The 13,010-nt window shown below is 37.0% G+C and overlaps 1 protein-coding gene across 2 annotated transcripts; it reads left to right on the top strand.

The window, feature by feature from the left end:
* The first annotated feature begins 1,272 nt into the window (after positions 1-1,272).
* LOC148043585 (uncharacterized) lies at positions 1,273-12,423 on the top strand. Of its 2 annotated transcripts, XM_087726146.1 has the most exons (3): positions 1,273-1,381; positions 1,475-1,736; positions 11,381-12,423. In XM_087726146.1, exons 2-3 carry the CDS (start codon positions 1,617-1,619, stop codon positions 12,365-12,367), a joined length of 1,107 nt encoding a protein of 368 aa, XP_087582272.1. In that variant the 5' UTR covers positions 1,273-1,381; positions 1,475-1,616; the 3' UTR covers positions 12,368-12,423. The 2 variants fall into 2 exon arrangements, with proteins under 2 accessions (XP_087582272.1, XP_087582271.1); XM_087726145.1 differs by having other exon boundaries at positions 1,279-1,736.
* Positions 12,424-13,010: the final 587 nt, after the last annotated feature.

Here is a 13,010-nt window from a genome sequence, read left to right as displayed (position 1 = left end):
TTAAAGGTGATCTAGATTCTGGGCTCTCATCTTGGCACCAAGAGATGCCAGTGGGTTCTTCTTTGTTGTTGTCCTTGTCCATCTGATTTTTGTTTGTTTGTTAACCATCTAGGAGGAGCAGGAGCCAGCAATGTAAAGCACTAATGGGTATATTTGCAGTTACGTCTCTGGGCCTCACAGAGATGTCAAGAGAAATTCTCAGAAAATATAATTAGTAGATAGCTACTGTTCAGGGATTTCTTTGAAAAGTGTCCACCTTACTTAAGAAAAATAAACAAATTTAACATGCTATGTAAACACAATATAAGATCTTGTTCTATAGCTAAGCCATACTTTCACCATGATAGTTTGATTAATTGTAATGACTAGATTCACACATGTTCATTCATTAAAAAGTAAGGCTTTGTGTGATATTTTCTCCTGTTATAGTTTATAAATCATGGTTGCATGGTTGTATGATTGCAGGTCATCATGGTTTATTAGAAAAATTATGGCTTAGCATATCTGGTGAACTCAACAGTCTTCTTTGGGAGTGATTGGGTAACTCTCAAAGAAGTAACTTATATACCGCTTCACAGTGCTTTACAGAGAGGGAGAGAGAGAGATCGGGAAAGAGAGAGAAGAGAAAGAGAAGGGAGAGAGGAAGAGAAGAAGAGAAGAAGAAAGAGAGGGGGAGAGAGAAAGAGAGGGAGAGCGGGGAAAGAAAGAGGGAGAGAGACAGAGAGAGGGAAGGAGAGAAGGAAAGAAAGGAAGAGAGAGAGAATGAGAGTGGGAGACAGAAATAGAGGGGGAGAGAAAGAGAGAGGAAAGAAAGAGAAAAAGATATGGAGAGAGGGGAAGAGAGAGAGAGAGAAAGGAAGAGGGAGGGAGGAAGAAAGAAGGAAGAGAAGGAAAGAGAGAAGGAGAGAGAAAAGAGAGAAGAGAAAAGGAGAGAGAGAGAGAAAAGAGGGAGAGGGAGAGAAAGAGAGGGAGGACAGAGAAAGATAGAAAGAGAGAGAGAGACAGGAAAGAAAGAGACAAAGATTTCTCAAGCTCCTTGGGGCTGAGAAGAATTGCTGCAAAAGTGAGTTTCCTGAAATGGTCCACTAGACTCCTAAACAACTGAAAAAACAATCTAGTAAAAAGAAAAGGCAACCAAGAGAGAAACATGCAAAGAAAATCATATAAAACATCCCCAGGAGCAAAACAAATTAAAGTTTAATTTGTGTGCATTGTTCAATAGACAGTTAAATTGGCCATATGCCCTAGTCACATGGCCACCTAGCCACACCCACCCAGCCAATCTGCCCCCCAACAGTCTGAGGGACCAAAAATTGGCCCCCTGTTTAAAAAGTTTGAGGACCCCTGGTTTAGAGAGAAAGCGATCAGGTGAATGACCAATGTAAGAGCTACATGTATTATTACATACAGCATTATCTGTGTAGGAAGACTGAAAGAACTGAACAGTAAATTCTGCTATGTCTTTATTCTTCAGAGTACTGAAGACTGGTATCACTGCTGCTGCTCTTTTTCAATTTCCTGGTTGTCTAGAACATCAGCACATCTTGAGAGAAGCACAGCAAACAAACCTGCCTGAATAGAGGCATTTGTACTGCTTTGTTTACTCAATAATTAATATGTCAATAATCAAGTGGGAAAGATCTGCTTATGCAGCTGGAAAGTTGATAGTATCTGACTTTTCCATACATAGATGGTGGTCTATCTACCTTCAGCGGTACTTAAAAGAGACAGACAAAGTAAGTACAAAATCAGCTGTCACTCACATCTTTATTAACTTGTGCATAAATATTTCTGTGTCTAAAGATATTTTAATACAATGCTGTATTTTATGTTTCAGTATCTTCTTTAACATTAACATTTTAATACCTTGTTTTCATTTTATGTTTTTAATCATATATTTGCTCTATTTTGGAATTTAGCTTGGGGAACAAAAGTTATTAAATATTGAAAACACTGAACAATATACAGTATTAACATTAGTGCTGGAAATCAACAGCCTTTTAAATCATGTTAGTTTTAAAAGGGAAAGGATTATTGGTTATAAGTATTTTTTTTAATTAACATTTTGTTTTAATAGTAAACAATACATTTTATAGAGTAGAATCCACTTCAGATGAAAGTTACACATCTAAAAAATGGATTCTAATACAGAAAATGTATGCCTTAACAAATTTGATCATGGTGCTACTAAAGATACTTTTTGTACTTCTTTGAAAAAAAGTCTAGGTCCAATCTTGTGCACGTTTACTATTTAAACATCAACATTTATCAATGGATAATTATTAGTTAAACAAGTTAAATATATCAAACACTCTCAAGTTGTACTAGAGCATTAGAATTTCTTTTTTTAAGAAAAAAAGATGTCGATTATTGACGTTCTTTCTGCAATTCAGTTTTAATGATTAGTCATTCAATTGACCCCTTATACTTCACTAACTTTGCTGTTTCACAGCTAACAATGATAATAGACCTTGGTATATTCCAGAGGTTCTAAATTTTTACTCTTGGAATCTCTGTTTAGGGTATGATTCCATCATGTTAATGCATAAGAATATCATAGTGGTGATTTCTATTTGGCTATAATAATATTTTTTTAAGTTCAGTTCTGACATTACAAAAATTTATCAAACAAAAGATTCTGTTATGTTTAGATGTAAAAATAAATACATACATAAAATAAATACATTTTACAAACAAAGTAAATCTCTTTGTAGTTGATTTCTAATTTCCCTGAAATGATTCGCAATACTTAATGGGCTTAAAAAAATAAAGGGAATCATGTAGCTCAGTGGTCTCCAACCTTGGCAACTGTGGACTATGAAGTTTGCTGGCTGAGGAACTCTGGGAGTTGAAGTCCACAAGTCTTAAAGTTGCCAAGGTTGGAGACCACTGAATTGTAGCTCATTAAAAAAAAATTACTTTGACCAATATCATCCTAAATATGATAAAATACCAAGGGACTTTCTGACTTCATAGAACTCTTAATATGAATATTACAAAAAAAAGGCAGAGATGAGGGAAAAATACCTGACATGGTAAAACCAACTGAATTAGGCTTCTATGGCATGGCATCTCAGTTATATATATATATAACTATAACTATAACTATTTTTACTACCTGTTCTGTGGGTGTGGTTTGGTGGGCATGGCATGGCTTGATGGGCTTGGCAGGGGAAGGATACTGTAAAATCTCCATCCCCACCCAACTCCAGGGGAAAGATACTGCAAAATCCCCATTCCTCCCAATCAACTGGGACTCGGGAGGCAGAGAAGAGATGGGGTGGGACAGTCAGAGATGGTGTTTACTCAACTACTCAAAATTTCTGCTACCATTTCTCCAGAACTGGCCAGAACCTGCTGAATACCACCTCTGATTTATATATACATACATACATACATACATACACACACACACACACACACACACACACACACACACCAGTGGTGGTATTTAAATAATTTAACAACCGGTTCTCTGCCCTAATGATCATCTGGGTAGGTGGGGCTCGGTGGTCATGTGACTGGGTGTGCGTGGCCAACTCAAGGTCACTCAGGTCGATGGGCGCTTCGCCTTAGCTGTTACAATGTAACAAGGGTTAACCGGAGAGGCAGTTTCTGTAAGCAGGGCAATAAAGATTAAGCTAGAAACAACACTAGAATGTTTCCTTCCTCCTGCCTTCCTTACAGGATTAGCCCTGTAAAGTGGGAAAAAACAAAAGATTTCTTCCAACAACCAGTTCTCCGAACTGCTTAGAAAGTTACCAACCGGTTCTTCCGAATAGGTGCGAACTGGTTGAATCCCACCACACACACACACACACACACACACACACACACACACACAAACACACACACACACACACATTTTTGTGATAACAAAATGATATAAGCTGATTCAACATTTTTAAAGTGCAAAACACAACGTTCAGCTCCATCTTTAACTAAAATACTTAAGAAGAAAAGATAGAGAGGAGAGATAAAGAGAAAACTGACTGTGTTCCTACTAGCAAACTGAACATTAATATGAGCTAATAGGTGACAAGCCAAATTGGAGACTTTTGTGTAGTGTTAATTGGAAAACTGGTTCTCAGGAAGAATTAGACTACTAGTGATATTGTCCACTGCTTACAACTCTTTCTTAATCTGTTTTATCTCTTGGCTTTGTTTGAAAAAAGATAGGTAGTGAACATTCTATATTAAATAGAAAACACAAAACTGAATGATGATTTGAAGGGTTCTTGGTGCTCTCTGAGCTGGGTTGTTTTCTTGCAGATGTTTCACTACCCACAGCAGTTAATATCATCAATGCTATCTTAGGGAGTGAAGCTTGCTTGCTTTTATTTCATATTCTATTGGCTTGCCATGTCAGGGTGGGTGGAGGTCATCTTGGTAGTTCTTTCATTGGCCTTTTTACTGCTTGGCAGTTCCTTGATTAGGGTATTGTTTATTTCTTGATTGTTGGTCTGATGTTAATCTTGGTGTTAATCTCTGCTCATCTTGGTGTTAAATGCTGGTGGTCTTTTTGTTCCTTTTCTAGCATGTTGATTGTCTGTTTTGAATAGTATGTAGATGTTGTTTTTATCTATGTGCCTATTGATGACCCACTGGAGAATAGTTTAATGCTGGGAAATATTGAGGGCAAAAGAAGGGGATGACAGAGAATGAGGTGGCTGGATGGAGTCACCGAAGCAGTAGGTGTGAGCTTGAATGGACTCCAGAAGATGATATAGGACAGGAAGTACAGGAAGACAAAGGTTGCCCATGGGATTGTGATGGGTCGGACATACCTTTGCCACTAACAACAGCAACAACCATTAATGACCAATTTGACAGTGTGCCAGGCTTCCAACAATTCTCTAGCATTTTTGAACTTGACTTGGTTTAGATTAGAATTTCCCAATTAAAACTATGGTTACGTCTGTCCGTGTGTTGTTAAATGAAAGAGTTTTCATCATGTCTTTTGACTGATAGTTGGTGTTCATGATGCACTCAGCCACTCTTGTGCTTTATTTGCCTATGTAGTGTCTGTTTTGGGTCTTTTGGTGTAATTAGGATGTTTTGGAGAGATTTAATTGATTGGTGTGCTATGCTGATGCCATGTGGTTGTAGTAGTCTGTTGGTTTCTGACCAGTGATGGGATTCAAAAATTTTTATTACCAGTTCTGTGGGTGTGGCTTGGTGGGTTTGACTTGGTAGTCATGTGACTGGGTGAGTGTGGCCAACTCAACATCACTCACATCGAAGGGCGCCTTGCTCACCCCTTCCCTCCTAGCTCACCAACCTCTCTCTGTGGGGGTGGAGGCAGTAGCAGGGGCAGCTTCTCAGCAGCATGATTCCCCACCTCTCCAGTCATCCAGTTCTACTTGACTGACTCAGCTCCCTGAGTCTCGCTGTTCTTCTGCCCACCCTCAAACAGCGACAGGTTCTGTGGCACAACAGGGTCTCTCATTTTTCCCACAGTGCAGCGTATGCTTGCTACCTCTGCTTGTCTGCAGAGGTAGGCTGAGTGAAGTTTTCAACTCAGCAAGAAAGCACTGCAGAGCCAGGCCCTTCCCAGCCACATCCAGCCAGTCGGAATTCACTGCGCCGGGCAGGAATGATTCTCGTGGACCCCGCTGCTGCTCGAGCAGGGAGGATGATACTGAGGAGGAGAAAAACTGTGAGGAAGTTAGAAGTTATCAAAAGCCTCTTTATGTACCCTTTACAGGTTCAATCTTCAGGAGTCATTTTAATTAAATAACTTACTTGTTCTCATATTTAAGTCAACAGTAGTCAAGGGGTAATTAGATATAATCCAAAAAATATTTTCAAAATCCTTCATATAAGTATTCCCAGACTTGTATATTTTCTTTTTGTCAGCAGGTGGCACTCTCAACTTAAACGTCAGTGTTGCCACTAAACAATCTAGTTTTAGTCTTTCAATCGTAATTTTAATTATAATTCAATTATAAAAGCAGGATAGGTTTTTTTAAAATAGATAATTCCAGCATTTTAAAATGCCCTCCCATTACCATGTCTTCCCTGTTTAAGAGTCCAATTTTCTGTATTTTTAAAGATTTATTGTTTTTCTCTCTTTGCATCTTTTCCTTCCTAACTGGTATTTTTGTTAGAATGCTTAATCACTGCTTTAATAAATAGTTTTGAGCAAATAGTTCTAAATTATTCCTTGGGATTGGGTTTTAAGCGAAAAGGAATCCTCTTCCCCAGTTTCAGTCACTGTTTCCCTACTTTATTCCAGCACCAGTCTTAGTTGTTCCTCGGTTGTCCCAGCTTCGTGGCAGCCATCTTTAGGTTGCCTCTTCTCCTTGCCATGGCTGAAAGGGAAAAAGAACCCCGGATCAGACATAAGAGGTGAAACTCTCCGTGACCTCACATGGTACCCACCCCTCTTTGCTTCACCACACCTACAGGGTGGTTTTGGCTCCTTTTGGAGCCACCCGACAAAGAGAACTCAGCACAGGAGCCTAGCATGTCAACCATAAGTCCACAAGGAGTGTTTTTCTATACATATTTTTAGTTTGGCAATTGTAGTCATGCATCCATCGTGCCTATATTATATGACATTAACATTATTGCAGCATATTCTATGTACACCTATCATTAGATTATTTTTATTGCTAATTCCATTCACTCTGCTGAATGCTTCTTTTATAATACTCATAAATCTTTGGTCTTTCAATGTTTTTATCTTCATCTTGCTCTCTTTAACTGTATTCCTTTCTTTCTGTACTTAGAAAAAAAATTTTCTTTGGATTTCCCCAAAGATCCACTCTTTATAGGCTCTTCTTTTTCAATGTGTACTTATGAATAAACATGGTTAAACTACATATTTAATATTAACAGAACATCTTTGAAACAGCTAATCAGAAGTCACCAATCTCATTAATTCTTGGGTCTCTGAATGGCTCAGTAAGCTTTTGTGTAATCTCTTATTTTGCTGCTACTAATCCATTTATGTCAGTTAACAGAATTACTTTTTATAGATTGCATTCTTTCAGAATGTTGCACTTTATTTTTTTCCAAAATTCATCCCTGATTCCTTCATTGCTATTCACTGGAGTATGACATGCAATTAGTATCCACAAATGAATTTTTCTCTTCACACATATTTGCAACAGTCCATGATATTCATACTTTATGACAATGAAATGAAACTTACATTTTCATAACCATATATGTATTTTAAAAACTTCTCTGATACATCTTTCCCTTTTGCCTTAATTTCACAAACACACTATTACTAACCTATTTCCACTCTTTCATTAGATTTATTCATTTCTGCTCTTTATCATTTAATCCTTTTACACTGTACCTTACAGTCTTCTTTTCCCATGGTTGTTACCAGATGTTCCCATAAATATTGATCATCATTGTCCATTATTACTTTGATTAATTGAACTGCTACATAATTTTTATTACAAGAAAAGAAAAAGTAGACTAAATTAGCAGCCTTAGTCATCCTCATATAATATTCCATACTCATGAGAAGAACACAGTATAACCAGGTTTCAATCCACTTTTTCAGTATTGCATTACACATTTTTCCATATGCCATAAATGCAACTAAGGTCCAGCTTTTCCTATAAGCTGCATGCTCAATCTTTCTGTGCATGCTAGGATCTTTATTCTAAGATCGACCTTCAAATCAAGGTATTTGTTAGGTGCGGGAAGCCAAAAATGACACATGTAAAAGATCCAAGCATATTCACCCATAGACAAAATCTTGACAGAGTAAAGCGTACTCTTCATTAATCATATGATAAAATGCTGGGAAGAAATTAGGAAGTATGCCTCCTGTGCCACTACTGTACCACTTCCTGTACAGCATTGACTCAAGGCTAATGTTTCTCTTTATTCCTTCCTTCTGTAACACAGCACCTGATTCCACAATACTGTGGACCAAAACCCACCAACTAAGAGGTACTGGTATTGACACGCTGAGGGATTCTCCCTATTTTTAGAAAGGAATATTTACCTTACATGAAATTAATAGCTGAAGAATCAATGGCATTGTGAATTGATATGAAAGAGCTAAATAGCATGTAGAATTGATGTTATCTGGTAGGTAAAAGTTCCTCATCTTACTACCACTACTTCTTCATTTTGCTATGGCATTTTTAGTACTCTGATATATAGAAAGGAGAAACAGTATAACTTACTCTCTGATGAAGTGAGCTGTAGTGCATGAAAGCTTATGCTTTTTAATAACAATTTTTAGTCAGAAAAGTGCTACTGGACTCCTGATTTTTTGCTACCACAGACAAATGTGGCTGTCCCACTAAGAGCTAAGAAGGTAACTTTATATTTTGAATTTATTAAATCAATGTCAGCATTCTGTGAAAATATAATTTTTAAAAAATATTCTAAAAATCTAATTTGACAGTGTCACAAAGCTTAATGATAAATATGATGACATAACTTATAAGTTTTAAATCTGAGACCATGAATTTCTTGGGGGGGGGAGGGAAACAAATCAAATCAAGAAAATCTGTATGCAACCCAAGTAGATAAAAAGGTAGTTCTTTGATTCTCAGAGATCATATGAATCCAATTATGGGGATCAACTGAAGTTCTGAATCTAAAGAAACACAATGTAGATAATATTCCCTAGTCAGTTGTAATGCAGATAAAGCAGCAAATAATCATATTCTAGGACTAAACAAATAGATTCAATAAGAAACATTAATGAACTATGAATTTCCAGACAATCTTTGGCTTGAATATTGTCTTTATTCAAAATTCTATGAACATTGAAAAAAGCCATTTTACTGAAGTAGCTGGACTTCCATGAAAACAAGTTTGAATCTCTGTAAAATCAAGTCTCCTTCAAATTGAGCTTAGGTCCTGGTGACTCCACCTGACTACCGTAGTTATTTTTGCAATGACCACAAATCTCTTTCAACACTTTCTAAATTTGTTTTGGGAAAGATTGAAGCACTGGTGGCAAAACAACAACAGCTGTACATTTAATTAACAATTCAATCCAATAATGTGTAGAGATACTTAGATTTTCAGTTGATCCTTTCCCCCCCTCCCTATTTCCTATTTCCTATTTTTCATTTTTGTTTTGTTTTTTCACATTTGTAAATACACTATTTTTTTTTCAAGATAAGCCTGGCATTAAATATTCCTATATAATCAGGAGCCATTTAATTTCAGTTGAGAATCTACTAGAGCAAGTCCAGAGACAAGGTAAAATCTGAACATGGATTTTGATTTTGATTTGAATGAATGATCATGTCAGCTGGATTAAGAGTAATCAATTGGTTCAAATGAACCAGTAAATTTCCATGGCACAGGGTGAACTTAAACTTGAGTTTTTGCTCTTCTAGTCAACATTTTAAATTACATCATACTAGTTCTCTCAAATTGAGAAGTAAATATTTCCTTTGAAGGCGTTAATAAAATGGCTGGTTTTACTTCACATCAAAATCAAGTGTTGCAGCTTCCTTTCTCTGCTATACTAAAAATGCTGAATTTTTTAAAAAGAAAAAAATACTAAAAATGTATGTATTTTTTCCTGACTGAACTCACTTTGCTTTCTACAAACACATTATGTTGACTATATTTCTAATAACTTCTTAAATAATGCAAGCTAATGATACCAAAGGCCTGAGATAGCTAATATCATAACTTTTCCTTTACCAGTTAGAAAGTTCATGAATATTGTATAACATCAAAATAGTTAAACTATTAAATAGTAACATAAATAGTAAATAAAATAAACAATCCTCATTTCTGTATGAAATTTAGATATAATTTATGTAATTTTCCAGTTAGAAAATAGAAGTTTGGTGTACTTCCCTTGGGTTTTCAAAATTTCCCTAGTTGCATAGCAAATCCGAAAGTTATAGACCAATAGCAGTTTCTTTATTTGAGGAAAAAAATAGTTTCTTTTGTCTGAGGGTGGCTAGTAAGTGTTAGCTTGGAGCATTTTTTAGCTTTCCATGTGTGATACAGAATTTGTCAGGTCCAAAGCCAAAGCCAAACACTACGAAATCGATCAGTTTTTATATCTAATGTACAAGATTTTGCCAAATTGAAGGTGTAACCCACTAGCCTAATAGATATATCCTGAGAGATTCTAGGGCAGTGATGGCAAACCTTTTTTGGCTGCCATGCCAAAAGCAGGTGGAGCACAGGGCAAAAAATGGTCCTACGAGTAAACCAGAAATGTGTTCTTGAACTTCCAGTTTGCCCGTAGGGCCAGTTTTTCGTACTTTGCAAGCTTCACGGAAGCCTCCGGAGGGCAAAAAATGGCCTCAAAAGAAGGCCGAAGTCAGTATGCACGCTGGCCAGCTGACAGGGCATCGCCTCGCATGCCCTGACAAATGGCTCTGTGTGCCACCTGTGGCACGTGTGCCATAGGTTCGCCATCACGGTTCTAGGGTGTGGCTACTCTGAACTTCTTCCCCACTCCCTCATCCACTCTGGACTGTGCATTCTCTTAATCTGGGCCTCTTTCTGATGTGATCTATTGCCTCTTCCCTGAGAAAGCTTTGTGTTGCCGAAACTCCTCTCTCCTGATTCTCCAGGTACATATTCCATCACAACTTGATTACCAATTAGGGACAACCCATGACCCTAGGCATTGTTTCAAATATATTCCTAAACTCATAAAGTAAATGACTATGGGTTGGCAAAAAAACAACAATCCAATGAGAGTGGAGTGAGTTCTGACTTCCTTTTGGCTTCCTTACTGACTTTGTTTGTGGGCAGCTGGCAGGGAACATCAGAAATTACAATGCCACATGGTGTTGCTGCAATGGCCACAATTTTACCAACACAATCTTTCTGAAGATCCTTGGAATTTCAATCCCACAGGAGTAATGGCTCCTGGATTTTGAATGCATTAAATTGGCCCATTTGCGATACCAAACGTTTTTGCCCTACGATGCACTGTTTCACCCAATCAAAGGTTACAAACCACAACCAGAAGAGTTTTAGTTACATATAGATTGATGATTCATATATATATATAGAATGAAAAGGAGGACAAGTTGATAAACCACTATATAATAAATACATAGAAACATGAGAGTCAGGACAGTGTGGTAGGTGCAGCGTTAGATTAGATTTAGGGACATTCAACTTTAAGTGTACCTTCACCATGGACCTTATTAAGTGACTGAAGCTTAGACACTTTTTTCAGACCAACCTACTTCTTGCACTTTTGTGGGGATAAAAAGAGGGGAGATTGTCATGTAATCACCTTCGTTTCCTGAGGTAATGGTGGCATATATTTTCAACAAACAAATAAAATGAGCAGCAATGGATGCATATTATAATCCTATTATTTTATCTCACTTGTTTGACATGGGGCTACATATAAATAGATGATTTCGATGCTATTAATAATCTAACACTTATGTACTTTCAGGGCACAAAATTTCTATTCACTATGAATTCATCCAACTATTCTTCACGGAACAAATCTGATTTAATACGAACACTAATAGCAGTAAAAACAGGCCTTTATTTCATTAATTTCACCTTCACTACCACTATGAGTATATTGATAATTAATATTATAAGGCAGAATTACAAAATGAGGAAGGAAGTCAGATACTTCTTTCTTTGCCATCATCTCATTGGCTGTACTTTATTCTGTGCTTTTGGCGTTATAAGCAATGCAATACAAATATCCCAAGTGAAAACTGTCTGGATCTGGATCATCTTCAGGATACAAACAGCAGCTGCAGAATCAGTCCTCATCACTTTAGCTTTGATGGCCCTCAACACTTGCCTTGCGGTTTGCTGGCCTTTGAGATACTTGGCATTTGTGCACTCAGTGAAAAACAAAGTGACCGCTTCTATTTGGATTGTGACTATATTCAGATCTACATTATTGATCATTATTGAAGGTACAAACCAGAATCCAGAGCAAATTTTTGAAGAGGAACTCTCTTGCCCAACTATGCTTGGTGGCAATTTTGCAAAAATATCTGGTCTTCTTCTCATATCACTTCTTGCAGCTGCCATAATAATTGGTTACATCTTATTGTGCAGAGAAGGAATACTTTCTGGTCATTTTAATTCTTCAAATAAGAAAGCCAGAAAAACAATTATGATTCATAGCTTGCAGATGAGTTTTCATATTGTTCCACCTTTGATTATTGGAGCCATTGGAAAAGGATATGAACACACAGAAATAAAATTTGGAGCTTTTGTGGTTTTTTCCTTTGCACAAAGTTTTAGTCCTGTGGTTTATGGACTTCGTAATAAGGAAATGCTGGAGAAACTATGCATCAAAAAAGAAGGAACTCAAGACAATAACTACTTGGTAAATAATAATAGCAACCCACTGCCGCTTCAAATGACTGAAAACCCAGTAAATGGAAGAAGAATTTCTCTATGTAATGTATAAATGTCTCAAAGGCAAGTAATATTGTATCTAATAAATTGGGTGTTTATGTTTCTGAATGTGTTTCTGGATTATAACTCTTGGATACTTCAGAATTATATAAAACACATGCAATGATTCAACTCAATTGAATATACAGAGTTAAACGTTTATATTGGGCATTTCAAGGCCAGTGAAATAGCCTATGCACAGCTGGGTAAAGATTCATGACCGACTTGGGAAAACAACAGCCACCTGCAGATTCCTCATTTATCTGAGAAGAGGACAGACAATTTGTTGGTTCCCAGAAACACTGTTACTAAGAAACTAGAAAAGTCTCTGTCTGAATCATATTGGTTTCTAAAGTGAAAGTAATTCTGTTAATGAATATGCTCTATTCTTATCTCATTTCATTTCAATGGAGTATACTTTTAATCAAAAGCTTGGCTGACATACCCAGTTGGGATCTTGGAGTGCTACATTTTTACTTTAAAGAAGGGTTGAGCACAAATCTGGGTCCATGTAGAGCAGTGGTGGGTTTCTTTTTTTTTCTTTTTTTTACTACCAGTTCATTCATATGCCCTTGTTCGCTTGTGCGTGCCACGCTTTTGCGCATGCTCAGAAGTGTCCGGGCAGGTGGGCAGAGCCTCATATCGCCACCACTACT

The sequence above is a fragment of the Thamnophis sirtalis genome, unplaced genomic scaffold (genome assembly GCF_051295495.1).
Source record: "Thamnophis sirtalis isolate CommonGarterSnake01/CBP01778 unplaced genomic scaffold, rThaSir2_p1.2 scaffold_11, whole genome shotgun sequence".
In the NCBI taxonomy this organism is placed as follows: domain Eukaryota; kingdom Metazoa; phylum Chordata; class Lepidosauria; order Squamata; family Natricidae; genus Thamnophis; species Thamnophis sirtalis.
This window is presented reverse-complemented; position numbering and strand designations above follow the sequence as displayed.

Excerpts from the sequence above, each read along its gene's own strand:
- LOC148043585 (XM_087726146.1), top strand. The coding sequence starts at position 1,617 with ATGTCAATAATCAAGTGGGAAAGATCTGCTTATGCAGCTGGAAAGTTG. Across the intron at positions 1,737-11,380 it reads ACTTAAAAGAGACAGACAAA|GGCACAAAATTTCTATTCAC; the intron begins GTAAGTACAAAA and ends ATGTACTTTCAG.